The sequence below is a fragment of the Haliotis rufescens genome, unplaced genomic scaffold (assembly GCF_023055435.1).
Source record: "Haliotis rufescens isolate VD_foot unplaced genomic scaffold, xgHalRufe1.0.p SCAF_20, whole genome shotgun sequence".
Classification (NCBI taxonomy): Eukaryota; Metazoa; Mollusca; class Gastropoda; order Lepetellida; family Haliotidae; genus Haliotis; species Haliotis rufescens.
This window is the reverse complement of record NW_025963891.1, coordinates 12,526,171-12,549,862: the sequence shown is the minus strand read 5'-3', so window position 1 is coordinate 12,549,862 and position 23,692 is coordinate 12,526,171. Positions and strand designations below refer to the sequence as shown.

At 41.4% G+C, this 23,692-nt stretch overlaps 1 protein-coding gene across 2 annotated transcripts in view; it reads left to right on the top strand.

The window, feature by feature from the left end:
* Positions 1–23,427, top strand: part of LOC124131667 (5-phosphohydroxy-L-lysine phospho-lyase-like) — a 115,694-nt gene extending 92,267 nt beyond the window's left edge. For both annotated transcript variants that reach the window (XM_046495104.2, XM_046495112.2), the window contains 7 exons: positions 271–387; positions 5,528–5,610; positions 13,833–13,927; positions 15,919–16,031; positions 17,015–17,169; positions 19,708–19,797; positions 22,225–23,427. In XM_046495104.2, the coding sequence (XP_046351060.1) occupies positions 271–387; positions 5,528–5,610; positions 13,833–13,927; positions 15,919–16,031; positions 17,015–17,169; positions 19,708–19,797; positions 22,225–22,531 (960 nt within the window). In that variant the 3' untranslated portion in view covers positions 22,532–23,427. The remainder of the gene's footprint in view (positions 1–270; positions 388–5,527; positions 5,611–13,832; positions 13,928–15,918; positions 16,032–17,014; positions 17,170–19,707; positions 19,798–22,224) is intronic.
* Positions 23,428–23,692: the final 265 nt, after the last annotated feature.

Below are 23,692 nucleotides of genomic sequence, written 5' to 3'. Positions count from 1 at the left end.
GAGAGGCTGAATAAATCAATCCCTTATACTCTGCTTCAAAGAAAAAAGCTGCACACTTTTTCCGAGTCAATGGAAGTCATGTGACATAGTGCAAGCTTACCTCCAAGGTTATCAGACTTGGAGACTTGGTTGATGTCGTGTCGTTGCACCCCGATGTAGAGGGACATTGCACATATGTCAACCACTGGTTTATCTGACCCAGACTTAGATGAATTACAGGTTCTTGTGATATATCTGGAAAATTGCTGACTGGCTGTGTGACTGTTTCAGGCCCCATGCCCGGACACGTACCGGGGGAAGTACCGAGACAGCACCCCGAACCCCGAGGTGGCCTACGCCGACGAGGTCTTCCAGCTGCTGCAGAAGGTGAAGGCCAAGGGCAGGAAGGTAAGTGATGCTTGGTGGTGCCAGATTAGACTAACATCTGTACCACAAATAAAGCGGTCTTATTTAGAAATATATGAATGAAAGCCGTTGGTTTTATTTCTGGAGCAGAACTTGAAAATTATTAGAAGTCTCTATGAAACTTGGTACACACATTCCCCATATAGTGTTGATGTGCCTTTTGCTATTTATGATTCATCCACATTTTTGTTTTCTTTTATGTAAAGTTTATAAATTTGGACTTAGTCCCTGAACTGAATGAAAGCAGTTGGTTTCATTTCTGGAGCAGAACTAGAACATTATTTTAGTGATATCTGTAAGAAACTTTGTAAAAACATTCTCCATATAGTGTAGATGTGCCTTTTGCTGTTTATATTTCCCCCGATTATTTTGTTTTTATGTGAATGTTATTATTTTGGACAAATGAAAGCATTGTTAACAATTTTGCCTCAGGTCTGTTATGTACTTCTCCATGAAACTTTGTACAATACCAGTCTAAGGTTGTTATAGAGTCTTTGTTCATTAAAGATTTTATAATTATGTTTTATTTTCTTAATTCAATTACATGACACACCAGTGGACACTGCAACAAACAAAGGATTCATAGTAGATGCTTTAGAATTTCACCAGGTTTTTAAGGGGTCAGCATGCTCACAACATCAGTACCTTATCTGTACCGTGTACCTTACTCTGGTAACTATGTGTAAAGTGTAGGCCTGCAACAATTCCTGCCTATATAACATTGCTCCACAATACACTCGTGATATCTAAATGTGGGAATTGTGCAGTTCTCTAATATTCTTATACTTAACAAACTTGAAGATGATTATAACCTTTGTTTATCATTACAGTTTACTAAATAATTTTGTTAATGTAGTGTGTTTATATTAGTTGGTGTTTACTGGCCGTGTCCTGATAAACAAGGTTCTACTATTAGTGTAGTGTGTTTATATTAGTTAATGTTTATTGGTCGTGTCCAGATAAACAAGGTTCTAGTGTGACTGTCGTGTGTTTATATTAGTGTTTACTGGCCATGTCCTGATAAACAAGGTTCTACTGTTAGTGTAGTGTGTTTATATTAGTTGATGTTTACTGGCCATGTCCTGATAAACAAGGTTCTACTGTTAGTGTCGTGTGTTTATATTAGTGTTTACTGGCCATGTCCTGATAAACAAGGTTCTACTGTTAGTGTAGTGTGTTTATATTAGTTAATGTTTACTGATCTTGTCCTGATAAACAAGGTTCTACTGTTAGTGTAGTGTGTTTATATTAGTTAATGTTTACTGATCTTGTCCTGATAAACAAGGTTCTACTGTTAGTGTAGTGTGTTTATATTAGTATTTACTGGCCATGTCCTGATAAACAAGGTTCTACTGTTAGTGTAGTTTGTTTATATTAGTATTTACTGGCAATGTCCTGATAAACAAGGTTCTACTGTTTGCATAGTGTGTTTATATTAGTTAATGTTTACTGATCTTGTCCTGATAAACAAGGTTCTAGTGCGAGTGTCGTGTGTTTATATTAGTTAATGTTTACTGACTGTGTCCTGATAAACAAGGTTCTACTGTTAGTGTAGTGTGTTTACATTAGTTAATATTTACTGGCAATGTCCTGATAAACAAGGTTCTTCTGTTAGTGTGGTGTGTTAAATGATATTAGTTAATGTTTACAGGCCATGTCCTGATAAACAAGGTTCTTCTGTTAGTGTGGTGTGTTAAATGATATTAGTTAACATTTACAGGCCATGTCCTGATAAACAAGGTTCTACTGTTTGTGTAGTGTGTTGAATAATATTAGTTACTATTTACAGGCCATGTCCTGATAAACAAGGTTCTTCTGTTAGTGTAGTGTGTTAAATGATATTAGATAATATTTACTGGTCTTGTCCTGATAAACAGGGTACTACTGTAAGTGTAGTGTGTTAAATGATATTAGTTAATATTTACAGGTCATGTCCTGATAAACAAGGTTCTACAATCAGTGTAGTGTGTTAAATTATAATAGTAAATATTTACTGACCATGTCCTGATAAACAAGGTTTTACTGTTACTGCTGTGTGTTAATGATATTAGATAATATTTACAGGCCATGTCCTGATAAACAAGGTTTCACTGTTATTGTAGTGTGTTAATGGTATTAGATAATATTTACAGGCCATGTCCTGATAAACAAGGTTCTACTGTAAGTGTAGTGGGTTCATTGTCAGTGCCATTAGCTATACCTGGGACAGAGGGCCATGTTTCCTACCCCACATCGGTACAGTGTGAAATAAGTCCATTGTTGGTTTAAAGTGGTCCATTTCCCCAGAGGTACATAGGTGATGTACCCAGAGGTACAAAGGTGATGTACCCAGAGGTACATAGGTGATGTACCCAGAGGTACATAGGTGATGTACCCAGAGGTACAAAGGTGATGTACCCAGAGGTACATAGGTGATGTACCCAGAGGTACAAAGGTGATGTACCCAGAGGTACATAGGTGATGTACCCAGAGGTACATAGGTGATGTACCCAGAGGTACATAGGTGATGTACCCAGAGGTACAAAGGTGATGTACCCAGAGGTACATAGGTGATGTACCCAGAGGTACATAGGTGATGTACCAAGTCTATACAAGAGAAACTATACATAATTCAGGGGTTTCATGGCATGAGTGGTCCAGTCTAAGGCACTGCAGTTTGCTGTTCACAGTTGTGTCCCTTTGGCATGCCAGGAACCTATGGTTGTGGGTTCAAATCCTTGTTATGATTTGAGGTTTGTCAGCACAATACCCATGCTAGTAGTAAATGTCTGAGACTGAAGGGGCGGTCGGGTAGCCTAGTGGTTAAAGCGTTCGCTCGTCACGCCGAAGACCCGGGTTCGATTCCCGACATGGGTACAATGTGTGAAGCCCATTTCTGGTGTCCCCCGCCGTGATATTGCTGGAATATTGCTTAAAGTGGCGTAAAATTAAACTCACTCACTCACTCACTCACTCATTGAGACTGAAATCACTTCAAGCTTTCCGCCCTCATTTAGCTGACATGCCGTGATATAACTGGAGTACTCAAAGCTGCCTTTGGTGTCCCCCGCCGTGATATTGCTGGAATATTGCTTAAAGTGGCGTAAAATTAAACTCACTCACTCACTCACTAATTGAGACTGAAATCACTTCAAGCTTTCCGCCCTCATTTAGCTGACATGCCGTGATATAACTGGAGTACTCAAAGCTGCCTTAAAACCCATCTCACTCACTCATCCATTGTTGGTTTCCCCCACTGACAAATGGCTGGAATAATGATAATATATATAAAATTAAACTCATTTCCTCCTTCAGTTTATTATGAGATCTGTCACAAAATCTACAAGACAGCAATGTAGTTTTACCACATTCCTCACTATGACGAGGATGTTTGTCTTGAAAATGGAAAATGGCCATAAACCTTCACACAGTCGTTTTTTTCCAAATCTCCTGATGAGATTGATGGGGACTTCAAAGTGTTTATCATATGGACTCAAAACTAGGGATTGTGAAAAGCTAAGTAATTTTTGCAAGTACATATTGTTAGATCCTATTTCTCAGTTACATGTACTTGTCATTGGAGTTGACCAACACGAGAGGGATGGCCAATTATTGCGTGTCATCATTGGCCCTGATAGCACTGGAGGGGAGAGGTTAGCCTAGTGGCTATATTGTTCGCTCGCAAAGCCGAAGACTGGGGTTCGATTCCCAACATGGGTAGAATGGTTGAAGCCCATTTCTGGTGTCCCCTGCTGTGATATTGCTGGAATATTGCTAAAAGCGGTGTAAATCTATTCTGGTGCCAACAATTGTTTCTTTTTTCTCTCATAAAGTTCTTGTCCAATTTTAAGCATGAACAATTTGGAAATGTCTTTTCTGAGTCTTTTCTGGATGAATTGGGGTTTACAATTATGACTGTATAAAGCTTGCCTTTGCTTTTGAAAACATGAGGTATTCAGATGGTAGTATGTGTCCATTCAGGGTGAGATTTAACAACAGATTTGTATTTGGCCAGCAGGTCTTTCCCCTTTTAGAATTTACTGGCCCTTCTCCAAACTAACTGGTCTACAACTAAATGTGGAGGTGTTGAGGTGGCCGAATTTGAGGTCACATAGCTACCTAGCAGGTCTCTGAAAGTTTTAGAACTGCTCCCCCCAAAAAGGTCTTTTCCTGCACTCTGAGATTAAATCTGCCTTCCATTTGCAGCGATTTTATGAGCAAATTAAAAAAGCTGTTGTGCACAACATTACAAACTGGTGGCCGGTTGTCTACATTCTACAGAGATTATCCAATAGAAAAAATTAAGGGTGAAATATTCACTAGCCAGACGGGCCATCTACTTTACGTTTCAGCAAATCCTTTGTCATTTTAACTGGCCACGGGCCAACAGGCCAGCAGTTAAAATGACCCTTGCCATTGTAGGCCAGGAGGTGCTGTTTCCTATGAACGATTTTGATATTGACTTGCTGCTACACCGAACTACGGACTGTACACATAGTGTTTTCCCTGATCCAAACATGCTTCGCACTTTTTCTGCTTCACAAAGGGCATGTGTCGGGATCTAACGACAAATGATTCACTTCCTAAGACATTAGCCTTCAAATAAGAGTACATGTACTGATATTGTATATAGTGCAGCAATATATTTACTTATCGAGTTGGAAACCGCACCAGTAAAGATTTTTTTTTTCCACCATTCTGCTCAGCAGGAGAAAGTTCATGGTCGAAAATATAAGTACACATCTATTAGGGAATCTATTAGGAAAACACTATACGACAGCCCATAGCTCTGTGAGCGTCACAGTCAATATTGAAATCATTCATTGGGCGCAGCATTTACAGTTCCTGTCACTCGCCAGGAGTTATGAAGAGATGGGCATGATATTAATGCCTTGGTCTGTAGATCCGTAATTTCAGCATTGTCAGTGTCTTTTTCAATTCGTGTTGATTGTCTTCGATTTTTGTGTGAATTATGGGCTCTCTTGATTATTGTCTGTATCCAGTTGAGTGACTGTGTGATCTTCCTAGACAGGATGGATCGTACTCCTGCTAAGATGTTCTGGTTTGCTTGGTGGTCATGGCATAAAACAACATTCACACACTCCCTCACTCACTGTGACTGATGTGTATCCTTGTGTTCCAGGTTGGGGCCTTCATCTGTGAGCCCCTGATGGGAGCCGGTGGCATCGTTGTGTTCCCTAAGAACTACCTCAAACTTGCCTACAGGTAATGAACAATGTATAGAGTGAGTGAGTTGGGTTTTACTCTGCTTTGAACGGTGTTCCAGTTAATTCCATTGTGTCAGCGTAATGTGGGAGGAGAGCCCGAAGGGATGCTGGTCCAGACGCTTACTGTTTACCACTTTGGTGAAACCCACAAGCACGGGCATGGTGCTGAGAAACCTAGAAACATGATTTGGGCGAACTAGGATTCTAACCCCCGATCATAGGTTTCTGGCGTGCCTAAGGGACGCAACTCTGCACAGCAAAATGGGGTGCCTTAGACGAGGGGCCACCTTGTAAATAGCAGGGGGATTTATGCCTGTATGTCATTTCAGATACCGATTTCACCATTCTATATTTCTTTACTTTTGTAAACATCAAAGTACATTCTTCCAAGTCTTTGTAATTTATTTCTTCATGATGTTATTTAATTGCAACCTCTTTAGGAATTTGGGGGATTGAATGACCCCTTGTCTAAGACACAGCATTTTGTGGGGCAGTGTCGCATCTCGTAGATTTGCCAGAAACTTATGACTCTTGGTTCGTATCCTGCTTTTCTGTGATTATGTTTCTAGACTTGTTAGCACCATACCCGTACTCGTGGGTTTCAAGTTTCAACATTCAACATAGCAGCAAACGTCTCAGACCTGTATTGTGCGTTTGAATCCCGGCCGCGTCATACCAAAAGATGTTAAAAGGTGGTACTTGTTGTTACCCTGTCTGGCGCTCAGCATTAAGGGACTGAAACAAGGACTGGTCGGCTTGGAGTAAGTATGCTGTGCCTGAGTGGGGTATTCATGTTGAACTGCGGCCTGGTATCTCAGTGAGCTCACACACGCACACACACACATCGCTATATAAGTGCAATAATCTTGGACCCATTTCCCACCTCCCACGACCTCCTCCCCCATCAAGTTGACATGCCATGATGTAACTACAATACTGTTCCAAGCAGTCTTAAACTCACTCACTTTAACATCTGGTAATGTATTCACTTTAGCATTGTTCAGGGGGCTAGTCTGGTACAGTGATGAGCAAGCAATGCCATACAGTGTAGACTGTCGTCAAGGACATGCAAATCATCAGTTGAAGCAAGTATGCTGCCGCTACTTGACACATGTGCCCCTGCAAGGGGTGTTCAGTTGTCTGAGCTGCCAAATTGCCCTGTGAGGAGTTGCCTCCCTTTAGCCATGCATTGATTTGCTTGTCATCGGTTTGAATCCCGGAGTAACTCGGCTTAAGATCCTTGGTTTGTCAGCACCGTACCTGTGCTCGTTGGTTTCACATTAAACATTGATGACCTTTGTGTTATTCTCCAATACTACGCTGACACAATGTGATAAAATTGAAATATTTTCCAGAGAGGCATCAAACCCATGCATGATTAGCCAGCTGGACACTGATTAGGAATGTATGCTGCTCAAAAGAAGTTAAAGAGCACCTGATTCTTTCATGTTCCTATAGTTAATCATGGCTGACAGATTAACTATAGCAATATGAAAGAATCGGGTGTACTTGTCACATATGCTGTGGTGGGGTCATTTAGGTCTCCTGTATCCCCTGCTGTGTTGCCTGGAGACACAGCTGTCATACAAAATACAGTAATTGACTGTCAGGATGTCCTTGTCTGCATCAGTAGAGATGAGTGCATGAATTCAAATATTAGCATTTACATTTTTGCTTTAGGCCAGATCAGTTTTGTTTTTTGTGCGGATTTTCTGCAGATGATGGATGAAAAGAGGCTGGAGGAAATAGGAAACATATATAAAAATTACTGTTAGAATTGATTTGAGTTTCATTTACTAAAATGGGGCGGTCGGGTAGCCTAGTGGTTAAAGCGTTCGCACGTCATGCCGAAGACCCGGGTTTGATTCCTGACATGGGTACAATGTTTGAAGCTCATTTCTGGTGTCCGTCAGCATGATATTGCTGGAATATTGCTAAAAGCAGCGTAAAACCATACTCACTCACTCACTCACTCACTCACTCACTCACTCACTCACTCACTCACTCACTCACTCACCCCAATACTATTTAGATAAATCATTGAACAGTAACACAAGCAGCAATTTCTTCTTTATCATTTCTTTTACTATTTAAATATTTAGTAGATTTTTTCTGTAAATCAAAAAAAATAATTTGGTCCATCCAAATACATAAATGTAAAATGTTAATATTTGGCTTCTGTGCACTGTGATGTTCATCTCTACTGATGCTGGTGAGGATGCCCAGCAGGCATATACTGAATGTAGTGGCTGTAACAGCTGAGGCCCAGACACAGCAGGATTCCTGTAGCCTGTACAAAGTTTCCTCTCCACAGCTCTCGTGACATACAACATGTTACATGATCTTGCCATGGGGAAGAAACATGGAGGAGGGGACTAGTGGACAGTGTTAACTATTGCCATGAGACAAGCAGTTGTATAGGACTTCTATCTGTACACAAGTTGATGAAGGTGTTAGTGTCTGTGTGGCAACACTTCGGTGGAAATGTTGAGGAGGCTAGACTAACATCTAGTCTCGGAAATGGACATATCTTACAGAAAAAAACAGTTGTTAAATTATCTTAATACAAATATAATATAAACGATCCCCAAGACTCTCAATTTTCAGATTCCTGATACTGCAGTAATCTAGACTTGCCAAACATCATAGACTTGCATGGACTGTATTTGAATATTCAGTAAACTTTGGTTATAACAAACTCAAAGGGACTACTAATTTTAGTTCGTTATAACCGTAGTTCGTTATAAGCATACATACAGCATAACTACAGCAAATAGTCAGGACCAAAAAAGTAAGTTTATTATATCTGTCAGTTTGTTATAAGCGTCTTTGTTGTAACCGTAGTTTACTGTATTTGTTTCAGGGTCAGTATGACAGACTAAGAGGAGGCTAGTAGAAGTGTGTTAGATTGAGTTTGACCTCGGGGGTCACATATATATTGTCTGGACTGTTCTGTCATTGCTTTCTCCTTGGACTGACACTGAAACTGAGCATCCGCCCTCCCTCCCATTTATTCTGTAATTTATGGGGGCGGTCAGGTAGGCTAGTGGTTAAAGCATTCGCTTGGTAGTGTTCAACTAGGCGAGGTCACCCACCACTGTCAATATACACTAATCCTGCATGAGACAAATGGTGCATCTCGAGTCATGGAACTATGAAGTCACATGTGATGGGTTCATGCGTGTTAGCTCACGCAACATAACAGTACGTTCGTTTGTGCATCGAACCAATCTAATGTCTCTTCAATATGAGTAAGTCTTATTAACCAACATGTATGGTATTCGCGTTTCTCTTGACGATGTGTATGTGTATATTAGCTCTGATCACTTACTCAGCATTCAGCTGATGAAGAGGCAAGAAGTAGCCGTGAAGTGTTGTTACATAGGATGAGAAGTTATTATCCACAAAACAGTGCCATGTATTCACATCTGTATGCATCATCTTCCTAACTTAGGATTTAGCCAACAAAACGTAATTGTGAATATGTTGACATCCTCAAAGACATTGTTTTCACTCTTTTGCTTGATATTTGGCCTTCATTTATTTGTCCAATATCATTATGTTCACAGTTATTGATTAACCGAGACTCGGTGAAAGACACTTGTGCTGAATTAGACAACTCGCCCATAATCGGATTGCTGTGATTATTGTTAGGTGTGCTCCAGGAACGGAATTCCTCTCTACTTACTGTCACTCCCAAGTAAGTCCAGATGTCGAAGCCCCAGGGATGGTACCACTGCTGTCACATGCAGGGACAGATAACTGATTGGAAGTGACACATACATGTGATCATTTAGTGAGATGTAAGGTCCATCTGGTGTAGGGGGGGCAGGGGGGGCAGGGGCGGGGCGGTCGGGTATCCTAAAGCGTTCGCTCGTCATAAAACCATACTCACTCCCATCTGTTGTGTCCAGTGAAGCGCCAGGGTCTGTCTCAGTGGGGGGTAAATGGAGATTATTAAATGAGTATGTGTATCATACTTAATTAACAAAACGAGCGTCAGAATTCTTGAAGTTCCCAAATGAGAGAAAGGGTAATACATGAATTCTTACACGAGTTTGTTGTAATCAGTATGACATACATGCGAGTATAATAATATCTTTATTACCCATTGTTTCTTATTCCTTTTGGGTCTCCTGTAGAAATTGCACCGATCACAACCAACCTCTTTTGTTGAAACTACAATTGTCAAATGATGCCAATGATCATCAGCTATGACGTTTCTATTGAGACATCATTCCGACCTAAGATTCGAATGCCGTCCAGATGACGTAAACAATACACTGGTGTGCGTGAAGTTATATTTGTACTAGTGCACATACAATTTTTCTAAACTCGCTTATTTTTTAACCCCATGGATAATAAACAGTGTGAGGATGGCTTCATACAGATTCCCTCTCGGTGACTATAGAGCAACATTGTAAATGCATTGGAATATTAACAAGCCTTTTTGGTTTCCAAGTATTAACATATTTAGGGTCCTTTTCTGTCTATTAATTATACAAGTACTTTTTATCTTCTATTCTTATGTGATTTTTGAACCTGTGAAGATCCGGGGTAGAATAGGTCTTAAGCAACCCATGTTGGCCATAAAAGGCGACTATGCTTGTCATAAGAGGCGACAAACGGGATCGGTAGGTCAGGCTCGCTGACTTGGTTGATCCATGTCATCGAATCCCAATTGTGTGGATCGATCCTCATGATGTTAATCACTGGATTGTCTGGTCCAGACTCGATTATGTACAGACCGCATATTATAGCTGGAATATTGCTGAGTGCGGCGTTAAGCAACAAACAAACAAATTATATGTTTTTTTACTATAAGTAATTACTCCTCTATTCTTTTATGTTTTGTAATAGCCTCGTTAGGGTCTATACACCCATTTTTTAAACTGTTTAAAAAAAATAAAAATTAAGCGTAAGAGGCGACTAACGAGATCGGGTGGTCAGTGTTGCTGACTTGGTTGATGCATGTCATAGTATTCCAATTGCGTAGATCAATGCTCATGATGTTAATCACTGGATTGTCTGGTCCAGACTTGATTATTTACTGATCTGCCATCATATAGCTGGAATATTGCAGAGTGCGGCGTTAAACAACAAAGAAACCAAACCAGAAAAATTAAGAAATTCCCCTGGAAATCCAGCAATGGCTGACCCTTTTTTATTGTTCATAGATTTTACAGTTTTAGCTATGTTTTATGTTTTAATTTCCTTTTCCATCAAGTTGGACAATATTTTCTGAAAAAGGTTTTGATATCGTTAAAAAGCTTTTTGAGACTTTCTTTATCATTTTTCACTGCTGTTATATATAATGTTTAATGAAGCCCTTTAGTTGGTTGAATTGTTTGCTTTTCACTATTGTATTTTGTTTCATATTAATGAGTTAAGATCTTGATTGTATGCACTGAATAGGGACTTTCATGGCTTCTGTGCCCGACATACATACAGTATATTAAGGCTTGACATCTAAGCCCTACATATATACAGTATATTAAGGCTTGACACATTTGCCCTACATAAATACAGTATATTAAGGCTTGACATATTTGCCCTACATATATACAGTATGTTAAGGCTTGACATATTTGCCCTACATAAATACAGTATATTAAGGCTTGACATATTTGCCCTACATAAATACAGTATATTAAGGCTTGACATATTTGCCCTACATATATACAGTATGTTCAGGCTTGACATATTTGACCTACATAAATACAGTATATGAAGGCTTGACATCTACCGGGTAAGCCCTATATATATACAGTGTTAAGGCTTGACATTTTTGCCCTAAATAAATACAGTACATTAAGGCTTGACATCTATGCCCTACACATGTACTGTACATTAAGGCTTGATGAGTTGCCTGTATATGGATCTGTGTCCCTCCATGTGATTTGGCACATAGGTTGCAGCAAACCACTTAGTCAATGTCAAGGTCACATAGCCCTTTGTCTGGTTGATAGTATTCCTAGACACTAGAGTTTATTTGTTGCCACCAGAGACCATATAATAGAGGGACGGCCCTCTAGCCTATGCGCGAAACCATCAGTGCTACGGCTTGTACTGCGCAGCCTGTCCGGAAGCGAGCAGAAACGCGTTAACTGCAGTCATCGCTGTCGCCTTTTTTTCCCATGCAAAAGATATATTTTACAAAACAAAATTACACTCATGTATTTCTTAACATTGTTAACATTACAACTGAGATTTGTTGGTGCCCTAAAGCATGTCGTTGTCACTGTATTTGATGACTGTGATCACGCTTTGTCTTTGTCCGAGAGAACAAAATGGCGCACATGTAAAATCGGCAAAAGTGCAGATTTTGATTTTCAATAACGGCCTCTAATTCGCAATGAAAGTCCTTGGTTACCAAGGTGTATAAAAAGGATATATGTTAAAAATTGGCTTAGTGCCATTTACAAATTTAGGGCGGATGCGATATTTCAGATTTTGACTCCAGAAATGGGACTAAATCTGACTTTTCCCGAAATAATTACACCACAACTCTTAATTGCCGCATGGTTTCAGACGAATGTGTTCCTATCATCGGTCCTGAATTAAATAGTTTTACATTCATCACGATTTCCCCTTTGGCTTGGTACCAAAGTTATTTAGGTACGATCGGTAGTTTTTTTTGTATGATTTTTGGCGCAAGGCCATATTTTACGTCACATATTTTAAATTAAATTACCATATAGCAGACGAAATAACATGCATTTTGTCTGTGATTATCATCCGCATATATCTCTTGAAACATTATACAAAGTGACTTATATTGTATGATATTAGACTTGTTTTTGTAAGACGCGTATTTTTTTTACCTTTGCTTTCGCCATTTTTTCGTAAGTTTAACTTTGTTTCAGTTAGGCTTCTATCACATATCGCGCATATACTACATACTACAATACTACATATTTGTTATCTTCTGAAGATTTTGTCTGTATTAATCATGACTACATTTAATCAATTATTTATTTTATGCCGTGTAAATATTGATATGAGCAAAATGATCTTGGCCTAAACCCAATCATAATAATGTAAATATGATGAAGGTACTACTTACTTTGTGTATTTACACAACAATGAAAACATCATACAAAAATAAAAATCCGTTACATGAAATATTTGTATTATAAAATTATCATTTGCTTTGTAAATGCCAAGAAAAAAGAAGGATTATATCGGCAGTCGTCGGGAGAGAAGTTCCAGACAACAAGGTCGAAGGTGTCAAACTTATCTCGCTCCGGCAAACCCTATTATCACTGCTAGCCCCAAACTGGCATTAACCAATAACATTTGATTCTTTCGAAGCCCATTGTCAGACACATCGAAAATTCATTTAACAACGCTCGTAGTTTAATGTGTATTTTTAATTCATTGGAACTATTAGCATTATACAATAGTAGCGAATTTACATGAAATAAAAACATTAATATGGCGTCATTTTTTTTCTGGCTAATAGTAAAGCATTTACACCAGTCGGTGATCATGCATTTTTGCAAGTAAATCTAGTCTGGACTTAATATAAGATATGAAGTTAATCTGGAGATATATTTTGTGAACATCGGGAATAGGGTGATATGTTACAAGTGTCTTCCCTGCTTCTGAATGAGTTTTATTTACACTTCCTGAGTTCCTGTGCAATTTACCGGATCGTAGTTTTCTGTGGCGTTCGTAGTAGATTTGGTATATTTGTTTATTTATAATAGTTAACAATTGCAGCATAAAATGAGATATGTAAATTGAAATAAATGTCCCGGAAGACACACATGTTCAGCAAATAATTTGCAGCCAACTGACATGTGCTAATGAGAGATATCATACAAAAATCTTTGCAATCCGCTAAGAGACGTCCTTTTATTGGATTGTCGCTGGTCGTAGTCAGAGAAATCTCGGCTAAGGGAATTAACTCTTACCCCGGATATTATGTAATATTGTTTACGTGGTTACCAGAATGGTCAGTCGTGAATGTCTGCGCATCTATTGCGCATCTGCAGCGGTACAGGGAGGTTAACAGCAGGGTGTCGGGGTGTATCAGTTACATGCCAGACCGTAGCGCTGATGGTTTATGATAAACTGTTGGGGAGGGCCGTCCCTCTATTATATGGTCTCTGTTGCCACCATTAACAAATGATGTAATTCATGACATTACTGCCTAGAGGATGCCATGTGAGTCCATGCAAGTGAATATATGTTTGTTCTTCTTGTTTCCAACAGCTATGTGCGTGAGGCGGGCGGCGTGTGCATCGCAGATGAAGTCCAGTGTGGACTGGGGCGGAACGGAGAACACTTGTGGGCGTTCCAGTCACATGGTTGGTCTCAGCTCCTGTCATAAATTGTTGACCTGTCTGCTCCGAGATTTATCTGGAGTGCTCTGAGGCGTATATTCGTCCTAAGTCTGCAACAAATGTCACTAAAAAAACATTCCCATACTCTCACTATTCCACTAGTGTTATCACTTTACAGAGGTCACTTTTCTTTTACTGATAACAGGACCAGTACTGGTATTTGCTCATTAAGCTATGTCATTACATTAAATGCAATGTTTCAGTGGAGATGCAAAGAAGCAAAATGATAATTTTTCCCAGTTTGACTGCAAGGATACTTAGTTTGAAATCCAGGATAAGCCCCGGCTGCTGGGCAGTTTGTGTGCAAGGAGTCTAGAGCGTGAATATTATTTAAATCTGCAGTCTGCAACATCCAAGCTGCAGCATGGCAGGCTGTCAAGTGATGCATCAGAGCTGCAGATTTTTCTGTCTTTTGGTTGACACAGATGTGATCCTGTCACCACCTACTGCGTCCTGCTTGGTGAACTCTTGTCCAATGAAGGACATATTTGTTCAGCCTCACCTGTTCTGGAGCTCAGATTCAAGACTGCCGCGACAAAACACCTTAGTAAAACAATTACCTTCGCCAAGTTGTTAGATGATTAAGCATGGTAGTACTCATACATGAATATGTTATAAACAAAACAGTTTAATTTGATTAAGATTTGACAACTTCAGTTAGTTTCCCTCATCATCCTTCTAGCAAGATAGTTTGGTCGGTGTGTCAGTGGTTGCCTGACAATACTACAGTATATACTCACTTCTAGTCACATTTGGGGGCATGTGTGGCCCAGTCGTCAAAGGCACCACGATTCGCTGTGCAGAGTTGCGTCCCTTGGGCACACCAGAAACCTATGATTGTGGGTTCGAATCCCGGTTCGCCCCGATTATGTTTCTAGGTTTGTCAGCACCATACCCGTGCTCGTGGGTTTCACCGAAGTGTTAAACGACTGAGACCTGCATCACTTCAGGCTTTCCTCCCACATTAAGCTGACACGCCGCAATATAAATGGAATACTGTTAAAAGTGGTGTTAAACCCAACTCACTCACTCACTCTATTCACATTTATTTTGGTATGGGGATATGTCTGGCTCAGTTATTTAAAGCTATGCAATTCGCTGTACAGTGTTGCTTCCCTTGAACACACCAGAACAAACCTATGATTGTGGGTTCGAATCCTGGTTTGCCCCGATTATGTTTCTAGGTTTGTCAGCACCATACCGTGCTTGTGTGCTTCATGAACGTGCATCACTTGGGGCTCTCTTCCCACATCAAGCTGACACACTGTAACTGGGATACTGTTCCAAGCTTTGTTAAACCCAACTCATTCTGATTGTGTATGACTGGGATGTTCGTTGTGTTCATTGTCTAACGCCACACTCAGCAATATTTCAACTGTATGTAATTGAGTCGGTACCAGACAATCCAGTGATATTATGAGCAACAACCCAGTATATGATGGCACACTGTCAATTAAGTCACCGAGTCTGAGGGACCAGTGAAGATCCGGGGTAGAATAGGTCTTCAGCAACCCATGCCTGCCGTAAGAGGCGACTAACAGGATTGGGTGGTCAGGCTCACTGTCTTGGTCGATGCATGTCATTGTATCCCAATTGCATGGATCGCTGCTCATGATGTCAATCACTGGATTGTTTGGTCCATACTCAATTATGTACAGACTGCCGTCATATATCTGGAATATTGCTGAGTTCGGCGTTATACAACAAACAAACGCTGAGTCTGAACATCTGATTTAATGAGTCACCTATTATGACCAGGGCCCCGTTCCACAAAGCGATCTTAGGGCTACGTTTATCCTAAGCGTATGATAAAGTAGGGGAGTTGGGACCTACTTAGGACTAAGATCACTTTGTGGAACGGGCCCCAGCACAGGTTGCTGTGGACAATCCTAACCCAGAGAACAGCTGAAAGTTGCACTGGTAAATGTTGCATTTTGTTTTCTTCTGATCCTCAGATGTAGTTCCTGACATTGTAACGATCGGCAAGCCTGTGGGTAATGGCCACCCAATGTCAGTCGTCGTCACCTCTAAAGAAATTGCCGACAGTCTTGGAGAATTCAGTTCCACAGTAAGTGTTGCTTGGATGAGTGGTGTACTCATGTGACGCAATGTTTTAGTTCAAGGGGTAGGGCTTGTGTGTGAGGGTTTAGGGGGGAGGAGGGTGGGGGGTTGGGAAGGAGGGTAGCATGTACATGTGTGTTTCAACATTACCGAGATATTATAGGAGTCCAGGTGCCATATTCGAAGCGGGAACCAATCTCATTAAAATCAGACCTCAGTTCTCGCTACCGCTAAACAAAGATCTGAGGACATCCCATTAGGGGTCACGTCATAACGACCTTTCATCCGACCAATCAGAGCATCGCTTACCAGATTATGAAAGTGACAGTCGGAATGTGATTTCTGATGCTGCAGCCTCGAAAACTTTAACTCCGAACGATAGTTACGGGTTTAACGACTGTATCCATACAATCTAGACCATCTATTAGCCATTCCAGAATGTTCTTTTGTTCAGGTTTCAAATTTGTAATCGAGAATTTGGCAAAATATGTTTTGAAGCGTAGTGGCCAATTTGAAATTAGTGCTGTAAAGCACGAGAAAGCTGCCTTCTGATTGGTCATTCCATTGGTCGGTCAAAGCTCGCGCAAGGTCGGTCTGACGTGACCCGTAATGGGATGTCCTCAGATCTTTGTTTAGCGGTAGCGAGAACTAAGATCTGATTTTAATGAGATTGAGCAGGAACTGGAAGTCCTGTCTGTTTATGTTGACAGTTTGGGGGTAATCTTGTCTGTTTATGTTGACAGTTCGGGGGTAACCCTGTCTGTTTATGTTGACAGTATTTGGGTAACCCTGTCTGTTTATGTTGACAGTTTGGGGTAAAAGTCTGTTTATGTTGACAGTTTCGAGGTAACAGTGTGTTTATGTTGACAGTTTGGGGGTAACAGTGTGTTTATATTGACAGTTTGTGGTAACAGTGTGTTTATGTTGACAGTTCCGAGGTAACAGTGTGTTTATGTTGACAGTATTGGGGTAACTCTGTCTGTTTTACAGTTTGGTGGTAATCCTGTTGCTTGTGCCACTGGGATGGCCGTCCTAGATGTCATACAGAATGAGAAACTGATCTCCAGTGCACAGTCAGTGGGGAAGTGCCTGCTGGAAGGGTTCTCAGCCATCCTGCCGAATCACCCTATGATGGGCTGTGTCAGGTAAATGTTGGAACCACTTGCTTGTACAGCTCATGTTAAATATAAACTGACAGGTCTCAAGCTGGCATCATGTTATGTCAATGCTTGCAATGTATTCAGCCTTGATTAAACCAACACTTAACTAGGTGTCATTGCAAATATCGCTTGTTGTGGCCTAGCCTAGTGTCTTCAGGAGGTTGAGGGACATGGTTGACATAAAGTATGAATGATCAAATCCGCAAACCATAGCCGGCCAAGTACCTTAACAACAGTGTGGTTAACTGATTCAAAGAAATATCACCTTTGAGATACAGTGGAGAATTTGAGTAAGGGAAAAGTCAGACTTTCATCTCACTGACCAAATACTCTTTAATAGGTGTTTGTGTTTTCTGTACTTGGTTATTACTGTAAAGGTGTTAGTGATTAGTGTACAGATGTTAGTGATTAGTGTACAGGGTTTGTGAATAGTGTACAGGGTTAGTGATTAGTGTACAGGGGTAGAGATTAGTGTACAGGGCGTAAGTGATTACTGTACAGGGGTAAGTGATTACTGTACAGGTGTTAGTGATTAGTGTACAGGGTGTAAGTGATTACTGTACAGGTGTAATTGATTACAGTACAGGTGTTAGTGATTAGTGTACAGGGTGTAAGTGATTACTGTACAGGTGTAATTGATTACAGTACAGGTGTTAGTGATTAGTGTACAGGGTTCGTGATTAGTGTACAGGGTTAGTGATTAGTGTACAGGGTTAGTGATTAGTGTACAGGGTTAGTGATTAGTGTACAGGGTTTGTGATTAGTGTACAGGGTTAGTGATTAGTGTACAGGGTAACTGATTAGTGTACAGGGTTAGTGATTAGTGTACAGGGTAAGTGATTAGTGTACAGGATTAGTATACAGGGTGTAAGTGATTAGTGTACATGGTTAGTGATTAGTGTACAGGGTTAGTGATCAGTGTACATGGTTAGTGATTAGTGTGCAGGGTTAGTGATAAGTGTACAGGATGTAAGTGATTACTGTACAGGTGGTAGTGATTAGTGTACAGGATTAGTGTACAGGGTTAGTGATTAGTGTACAGGGTTGGTGATTATTGTACAGGTGTTAGTGATTAGTGTACAGGGTTTGTGATTAGTGTACAGGGTTTGTGATAAGTGTACAGGTGTAAGTGATAAGTGTACAGGGTGTAAGTGATTACTGTACATGTGTTAGTGATTAGTGTACAGGGTTAGTGATTAGTGTACAGGGTTAGTGGTTAGTGTACAGGGTGTTAGTGATTAGTGTACCGGGTGTAATTGATTACTGTTCAGGTGTTAGTGATTACTGTACAGGGTTTGTGATAAGTGTACAGGTGTTAGTGATTAGTGTACAGGGTGTAAGTGATTAGTGTACAGGGTTAGTGATTAGTGTAGAGGGTTAGTGATTAGTGTACAGGGTTAGTGATCAGTGTACATGGTTAGTGATTAGTGTGCAGGGTTAGTGATAAGTGTACAGGATGTAAGTGATTACTGTACAGGTGGTAGTGATTAGTGTACAGGATTAGTGTACAGGGTTAGTGATTAGTGTACAGGGTTAGTGATTAGTGTACAGGTGTTAGTGATTAGTGTACAGGGTTTGTGATTAGTGTACAGGGTTTGTGATAAGTGTACAGGTGTAAGTGATTAGTGTACAGGGTGTAAGTGATTACTGTACATGTGTTAGTGATTAGTGTACAGGGTTAGTGATTAGTGTACAGGGTTAGTGGTTAGTGTACAGGGTGTTAGTGATTAGTGTACCGGGTGTAATTGATTACTGTTCAGGTGTTAGTGATTACTGTACAGGGTTTGTGATAAGTGTACAGGTGTTAGTGATTAGTGTACAGGGTGTAAGTGATTAGTGTACAGGGTTAGTGATTAGTGTAGAGGGTTAGTGATTAGTGTACAGGGTTAGTGATAAGTGTACAGGTGTTAGTGATTACAGTACAGGGTTAGTGATTAGTGTACAGGGTTAGTGATTAGTGTACAGGGTTAGTGATTAGTGTACAGGGTTAATGATTAGTGTACAGAGTTAGTGATTAGTGTACAGGGTTTGTGATAAGTGTACAGGTGTTAGTGATTAGTGTACTGGTGTTAATGATTAGTGTACAGGGTTAGTGATTAATGTATAAGTTAGTGATTAGTGTACAGGGTGTAAGTGATTACTGTACAGGTGTTAGTGATTAGGGTACAGGGTTAGTTATTAATGTAGAATGTTTTGATGATTAGTGTTTTATTTTGTTTGTTTTTTGTTTAACGCTACACTCAGCAATATTCCAGCTTTATGACGGCAGTCTGTAAATGATTGAGTCTGGACCAGACAATGATTGATAACATATACATCGATCCAAGCAATTGGGATACAATGACATGCATCAACCAAGTCAGCGAGCCTGACCACCTGGTCCCGTAAATAACCTCTTACGACAAGCATCGTCACCTCTTACAGTAAACATGGGTTGTTGAAGACCTATTCTAGGTGATAAGCGTACAGGGTTTGTGATTAGCGTACAGGGTTTGATAACTTTACTGTGTGTTTGTTGCACAGGGGGATGGGGATGCTGGTTGGTGTGGAGATCGTCATGGACAAGGAGAGCAGGAAGCCGGCCAAGGAGGCAGCAGAGATTCTTGCATACCAGTAAGTGGGGCCGGTTATCGAGATTCTCACAAACCAGTAAGTGGGGCCAGTTATCGAGATTCTCACAAACCAGTAAGTGGGGCCAGTTATCGAGATTCTCACAAACCAGTAAGTGGGGCCAGTTATCGAGATTCTCACAAACCAGTAAGTGGGGCCGGTTATCGAGATTCTCACATACCAGTAAGTGGGGGCGGTTATCGAGATTCTCACAAACCAGTAAGTGGGGCCAGTTATCGAGATTCTCACAAACCAGTAAGTGGGGCCAGTTATCGAGATTCTCACATACCAGTAAGTGGGGCCAGTTATTGCGATTCTCACATACAACTAAGTGGGGCCGGTTATCGAGATTCTCACAAACCAGTAAGTGGGGCCAGTTATCGAGATTCTCACAAACCAGTAAGTGGGGCCGGTTATCGAGATTCTCACAAACCAGTAAGTGGGGCCAGTTATCGAGATTCTCACAAACCAGTAAGTGGGGCCGGTTATCGCGATTCTCACATACAACTAAGTGGGGCCAGTTATTGAGATTCTCACATACCAGTAAGTGGGGCCAGTTATCGAGAATCTCAAAAACAAGTAAGTAGGGCCAGTTATCGAGATTCTCATATACAAGTAAGTGGGGCCAGTTGTCGAGATTCTCACATACCAGTAAGTGGGGCCAGTTATCCAGATTCTCACATACCAGTAAGTGGGGCCAGTTATCGAGATTCTCACAAACCAGTAAGTGGGGCCAGTTATCGAGATTCTCACATACAACTAAGTGGGGCCAGTTATCGAGATTCTCACACACCTGTAAGTGGGGCCGGTTACGAGATTCTCACATACCAGTAAGCAGGGCCACTTATCGCAATTCTCACAAACCAGTAAGTGGGGCCAGTTATCGAGATTCTCACACACCAGTAAGTGGGGCCAGTTATCGAGATTCTCACATACCAGTAAGTGGGGCCAGTTATCGAGATTCTCACATACCAGTAAGTGGGGCCAGTTATCGAGATTCTCACAAACCAGTAAGTGGGGCCAGTTATCGAGATTCTCACATACAACTAAGTGGGGCCAGTTATCGAGATTCTCACACACCTGTAAGTGGGGCCGGTTACGAGATTCTCACATACCAGTAAGCAGGGCCACTTATCGCAATTCTCACATACCAGTAAGTGGGGCCAGTTATCGAGATTCTCACACACCAGTAAGTGGGGCCGGTTATCGAGATTCTTACTTACCAGTAAGTGGGGCCGGTTATCGAGATTCTCACACACCAGTAAGTGGGGCCGGTTATTGAGATTCTCACACACCAGTAAGTAGGGCCAGTTATTGAGATTCTCACATACCAGTAAGTGGGGCTGGTTATCGAGATTCTCACATACCAGTAAGTAGTGCCAGTTATCGAGATTCTCACATACCAGTAAGTGGGGCCAGTTATCGAGATTCTCACATACCCGTAAGTGGGGCGACTTACCGAGATTACACCAGACCAGTAAGTGGGGCGAGTTATCAAGATTCTCACACACCAGTAAGTGGGGCGAGTTATCGAGATTCCACCAGACCAGTAAGTGGGGCCGGTTATCAAGATTCCACCAGACCAGTAAGTGGGGCCGGTTATCGAGATTCTTACATACCAGTAAGTGGGGCCGGTTATTGTGATTCTCACATACCAGTAAGTGGGGCCAGTTATCGAGATTCTCACATACCACTAAGTGGGGCCGGTTATTGAGATTCTCACATACCAGTAAGTGGGGCCGGTTATCAAGATTCTTACATACCATAAGTGGGGCCGGTTATCGAGATTCTCACATACCAGTAAGCGGGGCCAGTTATCGCAATTCCACCAGACCAGTAAGTGGGGCTGGTTATCAAGATTCTTACATACCAGTAAGTGGGGCCAGTTATCGAGATTCTCACATACCAGTAAGTGGTGCCAGTTATCAAGATTCCACCAGACCAGTAAGTGGGGCAGGTTATCGGGATTCTTACATACCAGTAAGTGGGGCCGGTTATCAAGATTCTTACATACCAGTAAGTGCGGCCGGTTATCAAGATTCCACCAGACCAGTAAGTGGGGCCGGATATCGAGATTCTTACAAACCAGTAAGTGGGCCGGTTATCAAGATTCTTACATACCAGTAAGTGGGGCCGGTTATCAAGATTCTTACATACCAGTAAGTGGGGCCGGTTATCGAGATTCTCACATACCAGTAAGTGGGGCCAGTTATCAAGACACAAACAGATATGCTGGGCCAGTTGTCAAAATTCATCACATACCAGTAAGTGAGGCCAGTTATCAAGATTCACACATACCAGTAAGTGGGGCCAGTTGACAAGATTCTCACATGCCACTAACTGGGGACAGTTTTCCAGTAAGTTGAATTTGTATCCATGTATTTGAATCCGATCTCTGTTTACCTGAATATTGATGCTTCTGTTACCCAGGATGAAAGAACAGAGGATTCTGATGGCAAACGACGGTGAGGACCAGAATGTGATGGTGTTGATGCCGCCGATGTGTTTCACATGTGACAATGCCAGACAAGTGATACAGGCCTTTGACAAGGCGTTACGAGATATAGAGACTGGCGCTGTCAGTGTGGGACTCACCCATGGGGGAGACAACTTCACAAGTGCCCCTCCATTGGATGTGCCTTTACAAGTGTTATCAGAGACCCACGAACTGTCCGACGAGGATGATGACAGTGATGATCCGGCCTTGAAGCGGCCCCGATACGAAGAGATGGACTGAAGTTGGAATTTAATCAGTGAAAATATCAAATATTATTTTCATGATTATTTTTTTAAATACCATGGAGAAATTTTTACAAAAATGTCAAAAAGGGTCAGTATATTGATTACAGAATAAGATTTTCTGTATAAAGTGTCAAAATAGTCCGTGCCATAAGATGTGGCAGAACATAAAACAACCGTCACTGTCATGGTTTGGGTGTTGGGGACAATGTGAGGAGGAAGTGGTTTTGGACCTGCTTTAATAAGGTTGTGGTGCTGACAATACTGAAGGTGAGCACATAAAATCCAAGTTGGTCTGTTAAAACACATAATGGTTTTTTTGGTCAAAACTGGAAACCATGATTGGTATGTAATATCTCAAGCTTCGCAAGATGAATTGGTGATAACTATAAGGCAATCTAGCAGTCTGGGGGAGGTGAATAGAAAAATAGGGTACAGGGGGGCCAGTCGTCAGGCGCCACAATTCGCTGTGCAGTTGCGCTCCTTAGGCATGCCAGAAACCTATGATTGTGGGTTCGAAGCCGGTTTGTTCCCCAAAATTAAGTAAGCAACCCTAAAAGCCCCCCTAGGTTACCTCACCTTTTCGGACATACCCTTTTCGACCAATCACTCAATGGCATGGCGGGCCCATGCGCGAATAACACATGTCGGAAAGCGCACGTTAAGTTCCCAATTTATGTGAGTAACTAAAGTTGTTGGGCAGGAGGGGTTGACGCTCAAACCAAGCAAACCTCTCACCCACGGCCCAGAGGGGTGTACCGATTCTCTTTGGCACCCTCAGTTATATTTTAAGATATTGTTCATTGTTTTCGTGGGGGCAGGGGTGGCCCAGTCGTCTAAGACACCACAATTCGCTGTGCAGAATTGCATCCCTTGGACACGCCAGAAACCTATGATTGTGGGTTCAAATCCCAGTTCGCCCCGATTATGTTTCTAGGTTTGTCAGCACCATACCCGTGCTCCTGGGTTTCAACGAAGTGGTAAACATCTGAGACCTGCATCACTTCGGGATTTCCTCCAACATGAAGCTGACACGCTGTGTTAATCTGAAATAAAGTTCAAAGTGGTGTTTAACACAACTCACTCACTCACACACCCTTGGGCATGACAGAAACCTACAATCGTGGGTTTGAATCCCAGTTCGCGGATATTATGGTTT